This window comes from Cariama cristata, unplaced genomic scaffold, assembly GCF_000690535.1.
Source record: "Cariama cristata isolate BGI_N322 unplaced genomic scaffold, ASM69053v1 scaffold34277, whole genome shotgun sequence".
NCBI classification, from domain to species: Eukaryota; Metazoa; Chordata; class Aves; order Cariamiformes; family Cariamidae; genus Cariama; species Cariama cristata.
The window spans coordinates 6590-29109 of record NW_009625652.1 but is presented as its reverse complement, the minus strand read 5'-3'; the positions used below and the strand labels follow the sequence as shown (position 1 = coordinate 29109).

Here is a 22520-nt window from a genome sequence, read left to right as displayed (position 1 = left end):
CATACATCATCAATTTCCTGATTATAATTGTGTTCATTTTAAAAATGCCCAAAGCTTAATGCATTAATATCTTTATTTCATTAAATACATTAAAAAGAAGCTGATTTTTACCTAATAACGTATTTTGGTACTAAAAAATCTGTTAAAATACTCTGTTCGCTTGTTTCTGAGTTTATTTTTCTTCTGCAGAGAAATGAAAGCCTTGCTTATCACCTCTTATTTGAAATGTGGTATAAGCAAAGGTGTCTGACCTGAGTCCTTTTATTTTACTCTTTGTGGAAGAGAAAACAGGTTTGCTAGACCTCTGTCCTTTGCAGAGACTAAAAACAATCAGAATAGATTTTCTGATACAAAATATTATCTTATTTAATCAAATCTGTCAAATTTTATGATGTCATAACAGTAGCATAAACCTGATTCACTTCTTGAGTAGACTCTCAAGACAGCTGATTAAATAAGATGTATGGCTTATTTAGGGAGAGTATACAGCTGTTTTATGATTTCACAGTGATATTAAGTGGGGATTTTTGTGTGGGGAGGAATTGTTATCCATTCATCTGTCCAGATCCCCCTGCCTCATCTGATAGAAAAGGAAAATGGCAGTCGGCTGTGTAAATGCAAGAGTTGCTGTCTGACTGATACTTTCAGTGGTAGAAAGGTCTGTGTTCTTATTAGCACAGTGTACCTACTCATTTTCAGTTTATATCACATATGACAATTTTAAATTATTCCAAGTAATAAACCTTTGCTTTCTCATTTTAAGAAGAGACGTTCAAATTAATTCTTTATTTGCTTGGTGCCTTTCTCTTTTGGAATAATAGCGTTAATCAAACAGTATGTTTTCAACCTGGAAGTTTGCATTTTAGTTGCCCAACTATATGAGAAATGTTTACTTCGTCATCCTTCTCTGATGTTCTGCTGTTCCTCAGGCTGAAGCTCTACAACATGAGAGCATCTAACTGCAAGCCGAAAGGGAGGGAGCACCGTTTGCCTGTCTCCACTCCCACCTTCTCCAGTTGTGTGTTTGGGTGCTTGTTGCTTTTCCCTTCCTCAGCCTGTTCAACTTGCTCACCCAGCAGAAAACTGCTCCAGCATTAAAGAGGAATGGTTTTCTGGTGGATTGGTGACCTGCAGAGGCTCACAGAGGAATCTGAGGAGCACGACAGCTGGCTTGAACAGAGGAGGGAGGGAGGACATTCTTCTTCAGCTCCGCTTTGCATAGGACTTCTCACCGGCTAAAACCACGATCGAAAACTAGTGGTGTGCTGTGGGTCCCTTTCTTTCATCCTCTCCTCTAGAAGGCTGGAAAAGGTCTTCACTTCAGGATACAGCTTGAGCTAAGGCACCACCTTGGCAATGAAATGTACAGGCGGAGTGCGAAGCAAGTGATGAGAAGACGTGGGCTGTGCAAACACTGCTCTGCACAACAGTGCCAGCTGGACCAGGCTGACGAAAAACCAAAGCACGTAAAGGGGAGCTGCAGTTTGCTTCTCCTGAAAGGGAAGGGGAACGTGGGGCCGTGTTAAAGCCGGGAGTGCAGCAGTTGGACTCCATGATCTTGAAGGTCCTTACCAATCTAAGTGATTCTGTGATGCACCAGCACTTGCTCTTGGCTAATTCTTGTAGCTCAATGAGTGGCTTGGGAAAGGGATCCTATGGGTTAATGTTACCAGAGGTTACCAGCAGTACTCTGTTAGTCATGGGAGAGCCAAATTGTATATCAAACCTCATTCGGAGATGTGGGAGTAGGTGTCTGCCTTCTGAGTTGCAGGTCTCTTCTGGACTTGAAGCCAACAGTTGCCCTGTGGTGGTTATACTGTTAGCTTGTGTACTTGTTTTGCATGTAATGCTGTGATTAATACATTAGACATCATAAATTAGATATACACATCATAGCTGAAGATATGGAAAGATTAGTAGAATAATTATTACTGGATCTTTATTAATAGAAGAGGGTTTAAAGTGAAATTGTGTGTATGTATTTGTTTTGTTCTAAGGCACAGGAATTGGTAGTCTACACCATTGCCAGGTGTTGCGGTCATTTTTGATTTTCATTTTTTGTTTTACCTCAGCAATCAAAGGCGAACCATGACATTGGGAAACTCAGGTTTGTACTTCAACAAACAAAGCCTCTAAGCATTGCTTGATGTTGTAAAAAGCTTGAAAATTACTCAAGTGCAATTGGATAGCTCAAAAAACCAGGACCTAGAACCAACCCAGACCTACTCTTTTGAAATTTCTTGGCCTTGTAGGAGCATTGCATCATGTGGGGATGTACGGGGTGGGCTGGCCCTGTTCTTCTTAGCTAATATTTTGTTTCTTGGCTTCATATCCAGAAGTGCACAGTGATGAGCTGGATATATAGCACACCAAACGTGGTGCAGGGATAGTCTTCAAGTACCTGACAGACCTCTCAGCAGCTCTGGGGAATTACAGAACATGGTTTCAGTGTCCTGTGCAAAAGCACAGAGGACCCTAAAAGTCATGAGATAGTTTGTAAGTGTTAGAGGAGCTGTAATCAATTTGATGAAAGACTGACCAGGTATGAACCTAGCAAAATACTGATTCTGTACAGCTACCTAAATGCTAAAAAAAATAAATAAAAATATAAGGAGATAATCAATACTAAGCAGTGTTGTGGGGCTGGTCAGGTCTATTCTTTAAATGGAGTACACACTATCACCTTATGGCCTCTAAAAGCTGGAGATGCGTCTTTTTTAATATGAAGCTACTTTTTTATTTAAACTGGATTTGCACTTAATTTAAATCAAACATTTTCTACTTTAACATGCATTGTAAGTTTTAAATGGCAATCGACGTAAAGATCTGAGCATACTGTAACCTATTAGCATAATTTGAATGAAAAAAAAAAACTATTCAGGAAAGGCATGTGTGTGCCCAGAGAATTGAGAGATATCTGGACCCAGGACTGACTGTAGTAAAAATCCAGCTTTTGACTTTTTCTTCAGCGGCCTTAAACAAAGACCTGTTCTCTCTACAACTTATTCAGCTAACTCAGTGGGAATGAAAATAGCTTATCAAACTTGAACAACGTGTTAGGAGCTGAAAAAGGATATTTTTCTTTTCTGGTCTGTGAATAAAAACTAGGAGTGTGAAGTTGAGAGTTGTCAGTTGGAAAATTATGGAAGTGTTTGTGGCCATGGTGTGATGGCAGAACCTCCTCCGAGGTCATTGCAGAGTGTTTATTGTTAACTAGGTGTTCGTGAAGGCCCAAAGACAGACAAAAGGAAATCTTTGACAAAGTGGAAATTAGACCATTTAAAAACATTTTTGATCACCGTAGGACCTCCATTATCTACTGTGGGAATAATAATGCTTTTGTTTAATATTCTGGTTTTAAATGAAAACATTTGAATAAAAACATTTTTCATCTATTCATCACAATTGGCATACTTGCATGCAATATTTTTATTACAAAGCTGTTGCTTATATTTTAATTGCATTCTAATTTCTGTCCAAATACAAACAGTATATATTGTTAGGAAAAATATATAGTATAGAAGAAATGTTGTTCACAATATCTGATGTGATAAATCTTGAGCATTTCAACAGATGTATAGTAAATTTTATATTTCCTTAAATACTTCTATAGTGTTTCATCCCCATAGTTGGCCTAAAGAAGGAACATACAGTATAAATACAAGCTTTTGTCGCAGAAAAAACTATTTTTATAGTAACTAACTAGTTACAATCAATCTTTAGCAAAATAACTAAAACTGAAAAATATTAAAGAGGACTAAAATTTATCGATAAATTCACCATTGAATTAAATCAAAACTAAAGTAGCTGATCATGATCTGTCTTCCCTGGGTATTCTTGCTGTTAAGACTTGCCACCGTATTTTCCAGCATAGCTCTGTGGGCACTTTCCTCGGCTTTACAGTCCGAAATGACTCATCCAACTTTAATCTTTTTAATCACTGTCACAGCATATTTTGAAATTGCTGTACAAGCAAACTTAAAGTACTGTGGTGGGGTTTTTTAATCCAGAAATTTAATTTAGTCATTGTCAAGTCATGCTAATGTTACGTAGCTTTGTTGCGATGCAAGGTTGTGCTGCTGTGGCAAAGCAAGCGATCACGTTAGGCTGGGACACTCTTCCTGGCATCTCCTCTCCACCATCTATTCTTCCAGCTGCGCAGTATCATTTCCTCCTTTTCACCTGCTCTTCCACAACCAGGTCCTTAGTCTTTTTTATTTTTATGGCTCCTTAGTGCAACTGTTTTGATTTTATTTGAAGCTTTACAGTTTGTTTGTTTGTTTTCTTTCCTACATTTCACAAATGGTGACAATTCCCCTGGAGACCTTCCGTTAAGAATTTTCTATAGATCTTTGGGTTCATCAGTACAGGTTACTTTTGCTGGTCAAAAAGTCTTTATTAGTAAGTCCAAAAGTCTCCCTATTTTCTCGTCCCGTCCCCCTCCTGATGGAGGAGGTTCAGGCTCTCATTGCAAGTTCTTAAATTAAGAATGAATCACTATGCAAGAAATGTTTCATCACCTTGGCTTCTGAGAGGTGTCCTCTGTGCTGCTTCTTGCAATTACTTATCACTGGGAACGTTGATGCTCGGGCCCCTAAAAGCCTTCATTAGGTGACAAACTTTTAGCTTCTGACAATAGTCTGATGCCGTTCTCTTTAATTAGACTCAGTGCAGAAAGATTTCAAGGTAATGACTGTGCCAGTCGCTTTGTGGGAACATCATTATTTAAAAATGAAACAGTGCCAGATCAAGTTACACTGTATTACTGTCAAGGGAGGAAGATTTTTAAATGTTCACAATATTCATTTGCTCGTGTTGAGACCAAGCAGAAAAGCAATGGATTAGAGTTCTCCAATATTCTTTGTTCAGTCTCAGACACCCTTGCTCTTCCATCAAATGAGTGAGCAGCTTTCATATACAAATGTAGGGTATGGATTATAGATCCTAACAGAGCGATGTGATCAGGAGCAAACTAGAAAACCTGCTCCTACCAGAAAAAGTAGCTTAGAAAAGAAATTTCTATCCCAATTATGAGACTTTTTTCCAAAACTACATTGTAAAATGGGTCATTAAAACATCATCTGTTACAGCATCTGGGAATCTGATTTTTCTGTGTGCACATCATGCATCCTTACAGATCACTGACACTTGGTGGGCACATCAACACCAGGTGATAGCTGCTGGGCAGCTGGCCAGAAGAGCAAGCAATGTGCATTTAGAGCTATTTCGAATTTCCTTGAGACTTTGCAGATGGAAATCAGTATTTCCTAATGTTCTTATACTGTTAACATAGCCTCGCTTCCTGGAGAATTATGCTAGGCAAGCCTCAGCAGAGCAGGAGCAAGACTGCTTTCCTCTCGGGAGGTGCAGCATGTGTGAGCCTGGCAGCTGCGATAACTGAACCTTATCTCCGGGCTGCTCGGTGCCATCACCACCGAGTGGGCTGGGAAACTCTGAAGACTGCAGTATTTTGGCCTTAGATGACTTAAACTGCATGGTACAATATCATATACTGTAATATTATACAGCAGAGTATTTTTTTATGGGATTTTTCTCAGTTGTCTTTTCAATGGCTTAAAAATGGGGTCTACAGCAGCTGTCTTTTGAGGCTACCCCACATTTTAAGGATGTAATTAGTTCAAAATTCCTTCAGTTGGGCCTTTTGTGGGCCCCAGAATCAAATGTGATGTGATCTATTTTTGCACATAACTCTTTATATCCTGATAGAGGATTTTATCAAAAGAAAAACATCTTTATTGCTATTTGAGTGTATTTAATCAACTAGTGGCAGTATGATGCTCCAACAGGTGACCCATTTGGTGTGTCTCATGGCTAAAGGAAATAACCAGTTTATCAGTCCTGGGGTAGCAGGCAAGAAACACATGGGCAGCTTTTGCCGGTCCTTTCCTCCAAAGCCTCCAGGATCATCAGCTAGTGCGGAGGCACTCTGAGCTCAGCATCAGTGCTTCGCCGGAGTGACTGATTGCGAGATCGCAGCACCCAGAGGAGGTCAATTCTGAGGAAACCCAAGTGCTTTGATGAGGGTTAATGCATCATTTGAAAGGCAAATGTGTGGAAGTATTATGTGCAGTGGAGGGCAGATTCCCTTATAATCAGCAATTATTAGCATCAGGATGCTCTGCTTACCACACTTTCACTAAATCTCCTTTCAAAAGTGTTAAAGATCTCAGATGAACATTGATATGAATAGACTCGTCATGTCCTTGTCATCTAATTAAAAAAGAAAAACATACAATATCTCTTCCTCGGAGAGCTTAAATGTCATGTAATGAAACTGCAGCTTTAGAATGAAGCTTTGGGCCTGAAATAAGGAAAAAATTGTTGGCAAGAGCTCCATTTGTTCAAAATGTTGATGTGAGATGGTGCAAGCATTGGAGATGCTCCCTGATATTAAGAACTCCAGTTATGCTGGTTTTCAGCAAGGGCTAAATGTCGCTTTTCTCTCTGCTGTTGTCTTCAGGTGTGATGATTCCTTGATTATAGGAAGAAAAAATTAATGATAACTGTTTCTAAATGTCACCTGCTCACAGAAACAAAATGAAATGGTACTTGAAGTAGATTGTGGAGACTCTCATTGCAGCCTTCTTCCTGGATTACTTAAAAATCACTAGCAGAAATTTTTTACTTTCCATTGTAGAAAGAGTGATGTGAGGGACAAGTGGGATTTAAGGAAAGTGTTGGAGGAGAAGGAAAATTTTCTGGTGTGAGCTGAGAAGCTGCTGCAAGCGTTTGCATGGCATGAGAGGAGTAAAACAGAATGGGAACCTGAGCTGAAGGGAGCAGTTAGAAGAGAAGAAACTTGGAAATCCCAAATAATAGCCTGAATCCCTCATACAAAAAAAGAAGAAAAGCGGCAGTCTTCAAGTTAGGGTAAGAATATCATCTCAGGAGAGTTTAATGCATGCTTTTTTTGCACTCGAGCTTGGTTGAGTTGTATTTATGAGAGTATGAAAACCCACACTTCAGCTGTTCATCTAGAGAAGGCTTTGTCATGTGGCACCTTGTGCATGCTCCCTCCTTCATGTACTTAATGTACTTAAAAGTAATGTTGTAATATTTTGGCTTACAGTATTTTGGGGTGGAAGGGGAGAGGTACAGCCATGGAGGAGGAGGTTTTTTTTTCTTCCTTGTATATGACAGACTTGGGGTTGGTGTGGGAGCATTAACTGAAATATGCCAAAGAATGATAGAAATGCTGGGTTTTATTTTTCTCTGAAAATCATCGCTTCAGTTTTGGTAAATGACTTCCAAATGGTGTACATGAAGCAAAGTGTTGCCAAAGGCATGGTGTAGCTGTCAAAGAGAGATTGTAGGGGATGCTGAGTTTCTGGATCAGATGGGGAACCCATAGCTGCTCCATCCCACTGCAGGGTTGCTCCCTGCCCACAGGTTTGGAGATAACAGCATTTACAAAGACGTGAGCCCCATCAGACTCTGTCCTTTCCTCTCACCACCCGAGGGAGGGGGACTGGTCATAACACGATCTCTGGCTCTTCCATTTAGATTTGCCGGTTTTGAATACAACTGCCCTATTTTTCTCATGCATGCTGATCACTGAGAGAAGAATTGGAATGATTTTATGGAATTGAAGAAAGCATTACAGAAATTCTCTTCTGTCTGTTTTTCAGTTTAAAGCTTATGGAAACAGACAAGTGCATCGCTTTTGAGATAAGGTTTGAAGAACTGTCTGCCTCCTTGGAGCTGAATAGAGGGCTAGTGGGAAGATTAAAACAATAAGCTTGTTATATTATTAGTAGTGGGAGAATTCTAAACCCCATTTGTTCAATTATGGTCCCTTCAATATGCTTATTTAGGTTCTTGTAAATTGTAATCAGTAAATTAGATGTGCTGCCCTCACAGCTCTACGGTTAGCTTTCAAGGGACTTCCCACTTTTTTTTTTTTTTAATGTTTATAGTGAAATCAAGAGGGGAATTAGTTGTTTGATATGCAAGGTTGGCTCTGTGTAGTGGATGCTGGCTGCATTCTGATATCTATCATTACTACATGAAAAACAGTGGTTGTGATGCTGCAGCACTGCTGTCTGAGCAGAGTAATCTCAGAAAAGGCTAAGATGGTAACCATGTTATGTGCTATGTGATAAAAATGGTAGCTAAAACCATTAAAATGAGCACAAGCTGATAAATGAGACCATTGTAAAGTCTCCAAAAGCCAGCATATGTTGCCAATAGTTATCTGAGGTAATGCAAGAGGGATGTAAAATCCTCAGTATCACCTTCTGTATACAAATATCATCTGTCATCTCTTTTTGTGGTGTTTTTTCCCCCCTTTCTTTTCTCTGTATTTTGCCTGGACAGTTTTAATATTGAGCATTTGGTACAAAACCCAATCACCTAGCCGAGTCATCCAGAGCCTTTTCTTTCTTCTTTTTACATTTCTAGAGGGACTGTAATTTGCGTCACGCAGAGACACCATTTTCAAAAGAAACACCTCTTCCCTTTCAGCTCATTTAACTGGAGATTTCAGCAGGTTTGGGAAAGAGGCTCCTCAGCCCTTTGCAAGTGCTTTATATATCTTTGTAATTTAGAGAGCCTTTTGCCTTCCTGAGAAGTGGTGTCTGTTTTTTCCATGCAGATAAATTGTGTATTTGTTGCAATACTAGATCATGCAAACTCCAATATCCTGACCATATTGTCCCCATTTATTTCTTTTATCTCTCTGTTTAATATAATAGCAACAGCGGCTGAGGCAGGGAAACATATGCAGCAGCATAATAGTATATTGTTTGAAAGCAGTTGTCTTCCATTTCCAGGGTTTCTCTTTGAAATGTAATTGTCTGCTAATATAACTGGGAAATATTATTGCCGGAGTGATCACTAAAGCATATACTTGTGCTTTTAGTTCACGTTACATCTGTATAATATTCTTAAAAGAAACTGGATGCAACCTTAGCTAGTTAAATATCATTGGTGAGATATGTTTGCAGAAGTTGTGATAGGCATATTGTCACCGAATGTGGAAACAACTCCACGTAGTGCCAAAACAAGAAACGCCGTGTCCCATGTGTAATGCAGCAACAACAGAATTACAATTGCCTTGTGTAAAGTATCTGGTAATGAAGGCAGATAATGGGATTCTTTGCAAAAGCAGATGCTAACTGGCTCCCCAATGCTAGGCAGAGAACTGAAAAGTGATACCAGCTGGAGGGGAGAAAAAACAGCTGAAAAAGGCATTAAAAAGAAGATGCCTTAGATGCACGTTTGTTTAAGCAGTAAATACTTATTTAAAATAATCTTATGAGATTCTTATTAAGAGGCAAACTGAGAATACGATTACAATGTTATAGGAAGTCAGCTGGATGCCCAAAGGATATTTGTATGCAGATTGGATGAGTAAAGCAACGACACCGCTGGGAATAGCGCGTTATCATTTACACTGCAAGGCTGGCTGGTGAGGACAGCCCTTGGAAGTGTTTAATTGCGGGAGGTGGGGCTTGCGAGAGCCAGAACCTTCTGTTGTTCGGGGAGGAGACAGGATGCCCTGCTCAGGGAGGCTTGATTTTAAAAGCAGGGGTATCTGTGCTTGTCCCTACACGCATGAACGTGTGCACACACGCTTGCATCTTTGGCAGCACTCGATAACGGTGCCCTCCTGCAGGGCTGGAAGTGGTACTCGGCACGCAGCATCTTCATTGTTTCTTCCATAGTCTCCCGCTATTTTACCACTGCAGTCACCTCAGCCATTTCAAATAGTTACTGCGTAAACAAATGTGATAATTTAATGAAGGACTTAGTCCGCACAGAGGTTTCCTTCTGTTGTAAGTATGGATTTTTTCAAGCAAAAACATGCAGTGTGGAAAACCCTTTAAAAAACCAAACCAAACTCTTAAGAAATAAAGCAACTTGATGACCCCTGGAGTTGGTCTCTGTATTTTGCCCAGATAAATTTTTCTTTACCCAAAGAGTTGTTACTGGCACAGCTGGAGTGCTGAGCTGGGCATCAGCTCACCAGGGTTCCAGTCCTGGCCCAGTGCAGGCAGACCAGAAACTTTAGTGGGGCTCCGTCTCATCCCTGCAATTGCTCTAACTACTAACTTTTGGAGGACTAAAACTTACTTTTAGTTTCAGCCCAAGATGGAACAGGAATATACGCATACTTCTGAACAGCTAACATTTTTCCCATGTGAGAAAACTTGGTTTGGGCTGCTCCAGGAGGAGGAAATGCTGTAGAGTTTACAGACTTACTGGTGCTGCTGGTAGTCTCAGAGGGCCCTTGTCTGCAGATAGAGCCTGGAGTGATGTGTCCGTGTGCTGTGTCACAGAGCTGCTCCTGCATCAGGCTCCTGTTGGGGGATTTCAAGGAGTTTTACTGACAAGCAATAACTGAGTTTTAAAGCAGTCTCTGAAGATGTGCAGCCTCATCTGTACGATGTTTAAGTGTGTGTGTTCTCCTTGCTCTTTCACCTCTTTTCTGTGCGTTCGACTACGGGTTGCTGAAAACATGCTTTGAATTGTGCTTTGTTCCTAGACAATGGAAGTGAGATGTGTTGTCCATGTAGAATGAGCAATGGAAGGAACTGTGGCAGAGCAATGATCAGTCAAAATCATCCCACCAGAGCACTGATTCTTTGCTTTATCCACAAAAGTGCAGTCACTAAGAAATCCCTTTTCTGCTGATGACCTGTTCTTAATATTCCTACAGCTGGGATATGATGCAGCTACTTGCTGCACCGTAATGAGTTGTTTGTCTAGTTGTGGTGGGCAGAAAATGTCTTAGTGCTTTTCAGGTCTGGACTTCACTTAATGGGAAAGGAATGTTAAACCTCAGCGGTGTGAATAAAACGCATGTGGCTGTTTGTGTGCTTGTATCTGCTGTACTTTCAGAAGCACTGTTTTCGAGACCTTTCCTCACTTGCTTTTTTTTGGCAGGAGGTGTCCTGCATACTAAGCAGAAGAAAAACGCTTTCCAAATTCAAGTAGCAAATCACACCTCTAATTACATTTTGACCCCATTAGTTAAGAAATACATTAAAGAACTATGCAGCTACATGGATTACCATTTAATGCAGTTATATGAGTTTTTGGCATATAATTGATAGTAACAAATGAGTTTTCTGATTTTTTATGATATTCTGATTTTGTGCAGACCTCCGTAGGGCTTTACAGCTTTCCAGGGATAACATCTTACGCTTAATACACGCCCCCAGGATTTCAGACTCAGGCTCCAGGCCACCAGGGATTTTGAGCGTGGCAGGAAAATGCCAGCCTGTAAATACAGCAATGGGAGAGCTGATTCTTGTCTGTGTTGCTCTGAGTGTAGGTAATGCTCTTGGGTGCATCTGGGGTTGGAGACGGGAGACTGCTTGAGCGGCTGCTGCAGCTGGAAGAATTGCTCAGGAAGGATCCTCGGAGAGGAGAGCTGCCGAGGTGGACCCAAGTTTGGCTAAATCACCCTGGCAGCCTGCACAGGGGCTGTGGAAGGAACACCTCTACTTCATCATATTTCTTCTTTGCCGCTTTTATTCACTTTTAGTTGCTTCCCTCTCACCTTCCCCAGCTCTTTCCCCTCTTCCTTGTTGTCATGGGAACATTCACTACAGTGGTTAAATCGTACTATTAAAATACACTTCCCCAGTCGAATGGTAGTAGCTAATATTGATATAGCTACTGCTGCTGACTCAGGGATATGGTTGAACATATAGTATCTCTTATTTCTTCTCTTAATGCATAATGCAGCAGTTTCTTTCACCTTGGGCTCTGTACTAAAGGTGACATCCAGCCACAGCAAAATACTTTGACTTGCCTTTTTTAATGTGTGGCCCAGCTGAAGCATTGGGTGCAGGTGCTGTTATGAAGCTGGCTTTAAAATCTGCAAAGGACAATGAGACAGAAAAAAAATGCCAGTAGTGAAAAGACACTCAGATTAAAATGTCAGCATCCACAGACACGCAGTGTGCTCCCAATAACATTGTAAGTGTATTGCGCTCTGTCACAGGAATGGTTGAAATGTAGATGAAAGACAAATAACTACCTTAGTATCAAGTAGAGGCTGCATTTAAAAATGTAATAATTCATATATGTTGTCACTGACATCTGCTTTGAGTAATCATCCGCACAGTAGCACGTAATGTTGAGCAGACCATGGTAAGTATATTCCTTAGTCACCAGAAAGAAGCAGAAGATTCACCTAGAGATGTGAATTTGCAGTATGTTTGCAACGTAAGCATTGCAGTTTCCCACACTGGTTAATTAACCAGCTCTAACTTTATGAGAGTTTCCTGAAATTGATAGTTTTTGTAAGGTAAGATTGAGATGCTTCTAGAATTCCCTTGTTTACCCTCCTTTCCAAAAATTTATGCCTTAGAACCAGCCTGTTGTACAAATAATTAAAATAGTGTAGTTTTAATGTGAATAGTATTTGCAGCTGAGCTGCATTTTGCCGTGAGTGATACAGGTGCAGCAAATGGCATTTTAGAGTCTGGGCTGGAAAGACCTCTGTTAGCAAAGACTAAATGCTGAGAAGCCATCAATTTCTAGCATGTTTGTATGTGGGGTTGAACATCTGCATGTAAGTTATTTTATGTTATAACTCACTTTATGTTTGATCTTTCTAGAAAAAATCAGGCAAAGATATGCAGATCTACCAGGAGAGTTGCACATCATTGAGCTTGAGAAAGACAAAAATGGGCTCGGACTGAGTCTTGCTGGCAACAAGGACCGCTCTCGTATGAGCATCTTTGTAGTTGGTATCAATCCAGATGGACCTGCAGGACGAGATGGAAGGATGCATATTGGCGATGAACTTCTAGAGGTAAGTGTTTCCTTTAACTACTAAGCTGGGCTCATATGGAGAGAGGGAGAGGCATATGTGAAGCTATCATTTGAACCTTAAATAAAGCCTGTAAATAGAATTAGGTGGCTGAGGCAAGGAGCTGCACTGATTTATGCCAACTGAGAACTTGGCCTTTGGCAGGTAAATGTGTTTTCAGTGAAACAAAAATCATTGGCCTGTGAAAACTAATGTCTTGTCAGTGAAGTCTGTGCTCTCAGCATGTTCACAAGCTATGCTTAGGGGAGGGACTGTTGAAAGGCAGGAAGGGGACAGTAAATCTGTCCTTGTAGTGCATATGTGGTTTTACAGGGAAATTCACACCTTACGTTAAAAAAAACAAAACCCCCTCAAAGTTACCATATGTGTTTTTACAGATGACAGGGATATTCCCCATCCTGAAAATAAATTTTGTGCTGTGATCTGTTTTGATCTGTTGTAACTTAAAATACTTATTTTCTTTAGTCATGTCTGGCACAAGTTCACCCACAAGGCAAGAAAGCTCATTAGCAAGGACAGTATTTTGTCTTCACTTTTTCTCCTATCTCCTTGCTTCACCTTCAGACTGAAAACGCAGATTTCCACTTCATCTGATTTTTGGCTGTTGCAAAATGACACTTTGCTGCAGTACCTGCAGTGGTTTCCCATGTCATGATTGCTTTAGCGGTTTAAAAAAAATCAGCCATCCTTGGGGATCTTTCCTTTAGAGAGAAGCTCTCACTGAAGAGCAGGTATATGCTGACTTACTGCTCTCCATGGGTGGTGATTTTTTGATCTTTCAGCAACTCTCTGTGCCATCAGAGAACCACTTATTTTCTCACATTTCTTAACTTGAGAAAGAGCAGTTTGACTGCCTGGGGATACCTTGGGAGTACTCGGAATTGTCTAAGCATTTGTCATTGTCTAACAGTTCTGTAATTATGGGTCTTTAATACATACAGTGCAAGAAAGACTTGTTTTGCTATAATAATAACACCATCTGAAGTTTATTATTTTCTTTTTAAGTGTGATAAATGCTATGAAGGTTTATACCATACTGCAGTAGGGTAGGAAAATTACTTTCTTCTTCAAATTTATGTTCTTTCTGTCTCTGGCATCAAAATTCTAATGGTAAAGAAATGAAAATTGTTGAATTTTGAGTGTATACCAATTGAAAGGACTCATAGTACTGTTTTCCTCTGTGCACATCATAGACCAGGTAGTTTCTGGTAGAAGAAAGGTAAAGCCTTTTGAATCAATACTTTCCCACAAACAAGGATCCACTGAAGTTTTCTTATATCTCACGAGTTATTCATTGCAGTGTTGTTTGATCTAATGTTGAGTATTACTAGCAGTACTTGAAAGATGCACTATCTCCGATTAATCACATAGATCTCAAGGCTTGGAATTTGCATGCATGAACCATGTTATAAATAGCACTTTCCAAAGTGGTGGTGTTGCCCTAATTCCTCTCCCTGTCAAGTTAGAGATAAAATGATTTTTTTCTTCAGTGGAAGGAAAGTGATGTTTGCCATCTCAAAAATGCCAAACTTCAAGTAAACTGAAGTTCAGAGTGACTTCAGTGACTACCTCTCTTGTTTACCTTTTGCAATCAAACATAAAGGTATGTCACCAGTGGGCAGAAGCACGATTACTTATATGAAAGGATGTCCTGATCTCATTCTAGTCCCCAGTCAGTATGTATCCAGTGTCAAAAGATCCTATATTACAAAGGAATGGGTTGTGCATTAGTAATATACAGACGTCTCATGTTCACACCAGTGGTCAGTTATTCACGGCTCTGGTTTTTTGTCTTTTGAAAGCATTTCAGTGTTATGCGAATAGCATTGAAGTGGAACTAATGGGCATTTACACTGTAAAGTGTTTTTTCCAAAGGCCATTAGGTTCAATAACTATTTCAGTAACCATTAGGAATGCTCATACCCAAGGAGTATACTTGTTGCTGAGGCAGGAGTATCACAGAGTGATTGGGCCTGGAAGGGACTTCTGGAGGTCATCTGGTCTAACCCCCCTTGCTCAAGCAGGGCCACCTCAAGCCAGTTGCCCAAGACTGTGTCCAGATAGATTTCTTGTTACTTCCATGCCAGTGATGCAGAGGTCAAGGTGGTCAACCTGTAAAAACCCAAGTGGCTTTATTTGCAGTGTCCTTTACAACAAAATATGTTGAAAGAGCATTAACAGCAAACTCTAGCATTCAGAAGTGAGGAAATGACAGAATTCAGATGGTTTGGTTTTCTCCAGTTAAAGACATAAATTGAAAGACTGCGAGTATGGTTGTCGGTCGCAGAAGCGTTTTATCTCTCCCATGGTATCCTTCCCTCGTTCAGAGACCTGGATGGACAATATTTACTGATGAAGCAAGTTCTCTTCCTTTGGGTACTGCTTCACTGCATGTAGATAGTAAATGGCTCTACCTGCAGACTGAGCTGCTGGCCATTGCCCACTGGTCAAATATTTAGTTATTCCGTAGAAGAAAAGCTATTGGACTTTGCAACCTCTTCATTTATAAGCATTTGACGTCATTTTCTCCAGTATTCTCATCTGTTCATCAGCAAATAGACCACCCTCAACCCTCATCTAACTGCATTTTTTAAGTATATTTGCGTTTGCATCTGCATCTTTGATTACACATCAACTTTGAATACTAGAGTGTATTGGCAAGAGAAGGGATTCACATCTTAGGAAACCTCTAGCATTTCTGCACTGTTCTGGGGTGCCACAGTGAATCCTGTCGGTTAGTGCTGCTCCATTGAAACAGGGGATGCTACTGCAGCATGTGCAGATTATTCCCCGCGGCTGTCAATGGGGGTAAGGTTAATGGGATGGAGATACAGATAGATAGATATTACCTCTTCATTTTTCTTTTGAACTGGAGTTTGATTGGATTCAATTGAAGGATGTGAGATGCTGCCAGACTGCCTCAGCTCTTTATTCATAACATATTTTGTCACTGAATTAATGAAATATCATCTCACTTTTAGCTTCTTGCAAACAGCAGTAGTCTTTTGCGGGCATGATCCTGGCTTGTTTTCAAAGTCAATCCAGCCTATACGTTGAGTGAAATGCAGGTCACATAAAAAAAATTGTATGTAATCATTATTTTTTTAATACATCTTCTGTGATGTATTTTGGATGGGTATGTTGCTGGAGAAGACAACTTTTTGAGGGAGAAAGTCCTTTCATCCTACTTTCATACGTGGAGGAAAATTACTTAGGTCAGAATTTAGTCCCTGTACAGAAGAATGTATTTTTTTTACATGACACAAGTTCTGCTTTTCCGTTCTTTTTCCAAGCAAAGAAACCATCTGTGGTGCTCCTGCCTTGCACTCTTGCTGTTTTAGTGCAGGTGTCTGCACTGCTTCGTATCTTATTAGTTTGGGCTTAGTCCTGTGGCTGATTGTGCCCAGCATGGTCCGCAGCTTCACGTGGTGCTGTACCTGTGCTGTTAAGCCCTGCTGCTCATGAACTCTGCATGAGTCTATCCTCCTGGTAGGTTTCATTCACACTGAATAATCCAGCCTGTTGTTATTATTATTATCATTTTTCCATAAGAGAGTCAACTGCATTCTATTAATAAACCAAGCTGTTCAGAGCCCTGTCATGCTACATTACTGATGTTGGGGTTTTCTGTCATTTTCCCACCCCTGAAAATGGGGCAGGAGGTGGAAAGAAACTGCTTGTTTGGATATTTTGCTCTAGGAGGCCACAGCACTTCTTGAAAGAGTGAAAGCTAGTCTTCATAGTCAAGGATCGCTGTACAAGTTTGCCTGTTGGCCATTCTGGACTGTTGCATGAGAGGCAATTATTTTTTCTTTTTTTATGCTGTTTTTGTCATAGCTCAAAGCCAGAGGGCTTTTGTGCTAGATGTATTTTTATTACTATTTTATTTTAAGATTCTTAGATAAATATAAGTTATGCTATAATAATATAATAGATACATTAGTATTTTACCCAAGTAAATGAACTACCCAGCCAAATTCACAATGCCACTTCTGTTTTAGAATGGGAAGGATTGGCGTTTTATTCCCAGTTTATTTGTTGTGGGATTGTTATGTTTTTCCTGTGTCAAGACAGTTACTTTGGATTAGGCAAGTGGCGCTGTCCCTCAAGAGAGACAGTAACTTGAACATAGAAAGACAGTGAGGTTTCCACATGAGAAGAGTCACCTTGAATGACTAGCTCTAGTGGTGATTTTTTTTTTTTTAATTCCTATTTAAACACAACAGTCATAGCTTCTGTTCTCAGATTCATTTACTGAAGGTAATGTTGAGCGATAGTGTCCTTTTGGTCTTTTCATAGGAGGATACAAATACTTTTTCATGTACTTTGTATACAGGTTACCAATTAAGGTTCATGTTGGGTGGTGATTTTTAAAGCTGCAAATAAGTAAAGCTATAACTGGAAAGCCGGTTGTGCACGAGGGCACGGGCAGTCTGCATTTTTCTGTCGTCCCGTCTCTCTTTCCACACTTTCTAGGTGGGGAACCGCAGGGGTCAGCTGCCTGCCAAGCCAACGGCAGTCCCGTCTCTCTTTCCGCACTTTCTAGGTGGGGAACCGCGGGGGTCAGCTGCCTGCCAAGCCAACGGCAAAACTGAATTGCAACGCAGGGCAGGAGATTTTCTGTCTTTATGGAGTTCACAGTCTGTTGATCGCTTTAGATGATGCACGTGTTTGAACATGTGCTAGGCAAGAAATCTGGTGAGGAACGAAGAATTCACATTTTAATGAATTATGTTTTCTTTCCAGTGTTTTATTCATGCTTTATTCTTTGAGGGTTTGGTGTATTTTATGGGGTTTGAGTCTATATAATTTGACTGATCAAAAAGTTTTTGAACTTTTCCCATTGTTTCAGAGGGTCTGGTTGTATCTCGAAACCCTGTAATTCCTGTGGTTAGAAGGAACCTAATGCATTGGTGCAAAGAAATAATTATTATAGAAAGCTATGCCAGTTCTTTTACTAGCTTTGGGGCATCATTTAACTTGATTTTCATAAAAATCAGATGATACTAATTTTATGAATTTCCACTACTGCCACATAGTAAAAACAGTGCTCTTATATTTTTTTTAAATATCCTTATCTCATGTTTCTCTTCTGCAAATTAAAGTTGGAGAAGCAAACAATCCTTTAAATTTTTTTCTCTTAATGTATGAGTTCAGATTTCAGTGAGTTTGTACTTTCTGCTACTTTAATGTATGAAACTGTAAACCAAAAGTTTTGTAGGTGAAGGCAACAGTACATTTGGGATATGTGATAAAATCTGCCATAAAGCAGTGTAGGGTTATAATAAAGATTGAACTTAAATGGGCTGACCTGACCTCATACCTGTAGCATGTTTTTATCTTTCTCTGTTCTCTGCTGTCTTTCCAAGAAGTTATATAAAGAGACATTTAAAGAAGAGTTGAGGTTGATGTAGATTAGTTTATTTCTTTTGCTTAGTCAAAGCTTTGTTTGTCTTTTCTAATCTCTAATGAAAAAAGTAAGGCACAGATTTATAGGTTTTGACTCCCCCAGTACTATTTGGTTAATCTGACGTGTTACTTTATTTAATTTGAAAGATTTAAAATGGTGTTGCTTATGAAATCCTAGATGTTCTCTTTTTTGTTTTATTTAAGTAGGCTTTTATGCTTTGCTCATCACTGTGGTATCTGAAACTAACAGAACATTAATTTACTTTGCAAAAGAAAGTGACTTTTTTTTTTAAAAAAAAAGAAAAATTAATACTGGCTGTAATAACTATGTGGGACAGTCCAAAACCTTGTGGAGATATATTACTTTGATTATCCTTTCATTTTGGTGTAATTAAATAATTATAACTTACAGACCCAGCTCACAGCTAATTAAATTTTGGACTATTTGATACATCTAGTGAATAGGATTAATTTAGCCAGAGTAAAGACTATAAATTTTAATCTAAGAAGTCTGCTGTTTAGAAAGATTGATGGTAATTTAACTAAATCCAAACAATTTGTAAAGCATACAGTATCCCAGTGAATAATTTATTTTTGAACTTAGAGAAATTAAATCAACAAACTCGCTGAAAGTTTCAAGTCCAGCTTGAAGCCAGAATGCAACTGAGCATTTGTTTTTGCCACTGGATTTTTAAATTTATCTTTGATTAACAAAGCGTAGCCTAGGATGTTGCTTCTCACCCTATCTTTGCCACCATGGCAGTTGCAGACAGCACCATGTTAACCCCCTGTGAATGTTGACATGATGCGATTTCCTCAGTGCTCATCGTTTCGTGCCAGCTCAGACTCTCATAGACTTTCTTGGTTCTCCCTTTGTACAGTAAGCGACTTGGTAGGTAAATGGTTTGCACTTCAATCTTAATGAATAATCAAGTGTTAGGGGTTTTATTCTTGGCCTTGCGTTGTCCTTATTTAACTGATGAACTTGCATGGTGTTTTGACCCATTCAAAATAAGATGGGAGAATTGTGAAGTTGCCAGTATGACCAAAGAGCCTGTATGACACAAGGCTGTAAGACTTGGCCAGTTATTTCTTGTTAGAATGAGAAAATCTTCTAAGAACACAAAACTAAAATCCAATACAAACATTTTCAGTAACAGAAAGTCCTTCTATAATCACTAGTAAATTGTTCCTGGGCTCCATTATCATTATTGTTTTAAACAGCACTGGTATATCAAATGTGAATGTAAATATTGTTGTAAATTAAGAGTGGGAGGAAAAAACTGCAGTATTGAACAAAGCTGGCTGCTCCCTTTGGAAGGATGTATGAATACTCCAGCTCCAGAGAGCTGCATTAATCTAACCAAGATGCTTGGAGTGAGAATTTTGACAGAGTTAAATAGCAGATTATTTTGTACGGTTGGAGGCCTCTGATGCTTGCTTTAGACAGCAGGACATGAGACGAGCTGAACCATGAACCTGAACTAACATCATGACTCCAAATACTATTAATTTCAATTATTTTTTCTTCCGTCTTTAAAGTTTTGCCTTCTTTTTTGGACAAAATACAAGATGTCAAATATAACTTTGAATTAGTTTCCGTGTTTATGTTTACAAGTATTCAGGTGTAGGTAAATAATTGTTCTTCCACAGATCATCATTATCTTGATGTTTATTCCAGTCTAAATTGTCGAGGTTGAAGGAAGAGAGCTCTGGTAGTCCTGCTCCCTGCTGTCAGGGGAGGATGCTTTCCTTCACCACCTTGCTGAGTGTTCACTCAGCTTCATTTTAAAGCTGAAAATCGTCAGGGTACAACTAAGAAACTGCTCAAGGGTTTTGTTAATCTTTTTGAGGTAGCGTTGTTTTTCCCATCATACTCAGCTCAGCTTTTACTTTCTTTAAATTTATGGTAATATTCCTACCTACTTTATGTTCTGCATATGATCTTCATGGTTTTAGTTTTTTAGTTGCCTGAGCTGCAAGGTGAGCATCCTCTTATGATACCTCTGAGGTGGGAAGCATTAAAGACGGGGCAGGCTGAGGTGGAGCATGGTGTTAAACACAAGCCCTGCCTGTGAAATGAATGAAATGCTTTAAGTGTTCCATTTTTACCCTGCAGGTTATTTTTGTGGTATGATACTGAGTATGCGTTTGGTTGGCTTGCAAGAAACTACTGTATTCATCTCAGAGATACTGTTGTCCTTGCTGAAGTCCCACTTGCTGAGCATGGCAGTGTGAGATAGTAGGCATCTTATTTTCCTCAAACTGGGAAAAGACTTGTAGTTCCTACAGAAAGAAAAGTCCTGGAGCACATACTATATTAAAGCCAAGCTGTTGCCCTCTGAAAACTGCAGCATTTGCTTGCATGCAGCAGAAGTGTCCAAAGTAATACTTGGTGTCTGTTGCTGAGCTGAGGCTTTTGATCCATCACAGCAAAAGTGATGTGGCATGCCCTTAAATTGTCCTTTGTCTCCATGGCTATCCGTTCTGTTTCCTTCAGCAGAACTGAGGAGTCAGCACAATCTTAACAGCAAGTTTTCCTAAACTCCCAGTTACCTGTAGGTAAGGTATAGGAGTGTCTGTCTCAGAATCTGTGCTGTTGTCATATCTATAAGTTTCTTCTCAGATCACATTGTTTTCCAAAAACCTGGGAACAATACTTAAAATCCATTCTATGGATCTGTGAAAAAGAATAAAAGATTTCTCATTTGTGGCTTACTAGTAAGACTAAATTAGCTCTGCATTGGTTCCTGTTTTATGTTGGTCTAGAATAAAACTTGGAACGTTTTGCTATTAATGCATTATTTTTTCTTTGATAAATTTGAATCTAAGATGTTAAAAATGTAATATTTTAAAATCCGTTCCAAGGCTGCAATTCTGTAGTCCATCATGGAATCAGTATGAAAAGGATGATGTTCTTAAAATCAGATTAGGATTTATCCTTTCAAAAAGAATGATACGAAAGCTGATAAGAAATGTTTCAATTGTTGCTGTTGAGTTGCAGACTACACTGCATCCTCCTCTGGTAGCTGGCTGAGAGAAGGTGTAACAGCCTTGGGCAGGTCAAGGCCAAGCTGAGCAGTGCCATCTCCTCCTCTGTGCTTATCATATAATGTCTTTCTGCAGCACAGCTCTGCCTGAAAGAGGCTCTTAGTGCCTCAGCTCTGGTATTTCTGTCTCTACAGCACTGTACAGATGGGTATGTTGATTAGTGTGACGTTGATATTCCTGTCTGTAAGAACCTCCAAAGTTATGTGATTTATATTTTGCGGACCACATTTTCTTTCGGTCTCATCTCTTTATCCCACAGTAAATTTGGAAGTCTTGGTGGTATAAATTAAAACAATGCATACTTCTCCACTTACATTAAAATCTTTGTTTTCTTTTAACAGATAAACAATCAGATATTGTATGGAAGAAGTCATCAGAATGCTTCTGCAATCATTAAGACTGCCCCAGCAAAGGTCAAGCTAGTTTTCATACGGTAAGAACAGTTTTCATAAAAACATTTGTGTACACTTTAGCATGTTACATTACATATGTACATATTTAGCCTGTTTTGAAAATACTGAACTTGCTCAGTTCTCTTTGAAGTGAAATAAAGCTTTTCCTTGACTATTCTTCTCAGGACAGTTGAAGAGTTCTCCTTAATAATGTAAAAAAAAAAAAATCTAACATAATTGAATACCTATTTTGGGGATGTCTGCTGAAGACTTGAGCTGTCCCTCTTGGGCTTGAGAGCACCCTGATAAGAGCTTCTTCTCCCACAACGTACTAAAGTGCTTTGGTTCTGCCAGCACAAAGATGGGGTGGGCAGCTTGCTTCCCCCAAACTGCCAGCAAGGAGTGAAAATGGTGGAGAGGCTTGGGGCTGGAGAGGGAGCTGCTGTGAGAGGAGCAGGCGAGTGGGCATGGAGAACATGGAGCATGGGCTGGGTCGATGTGTGAAGAATAGCTTTGCATAGGCTTCAAAACAGGATTTAAACAGCAAGCTAGGGCTTATTTGTACAGAGATAGAACCTGACTTTGACAAGGAGCACTAGGATGGCTTCTGAAGGAGAAAATATGCTAAAACAACCCTTCATCTGCATAAGACTTACATGTGGGCATCTTTTCTTTTACTCCCAAGTGTGAAAATTTTTCCTCTTTATGTGTGAATTAAGGACACCTCCATGCATTCACTCTGTAGTTCAGGAAGTGTTACTCTTATGACCTTGGGCGGGAAGTCCCAGAACTCATATAGGCTTTAATGTATTGGAATTTCATAAACGCGTCTATTCCAGCTGTGACTTTCATTGCACGCA

General features: G+C 39.6%; 1 protein-coding gene across 1 annotated transcript in view; it reads left to right on the top strand.

Annotated features, from left to right (window-relative positions):
- The window catches only part of INADL (InaD-like (Drosophila)), a 96629-nt gene extending 74924 nt beyond the window's left edge, over positions 1–21705 (top strand). Inside the window, exons 28-29 of the mRNA XM_009703685.1 lie at positions 12594–12790; positions 21610–21705. Coding sequence (XP_009701987.1) covers positions 12594–12790; positions 21610–21705 — 293 coding nt within the window. The remainder of the gene's footprint in view (positions 1–12593; positions 12791–21609) is intronic.
- The last annotated feature ends 815 nt before the right edge of the window (positions 21706–22520 follow it).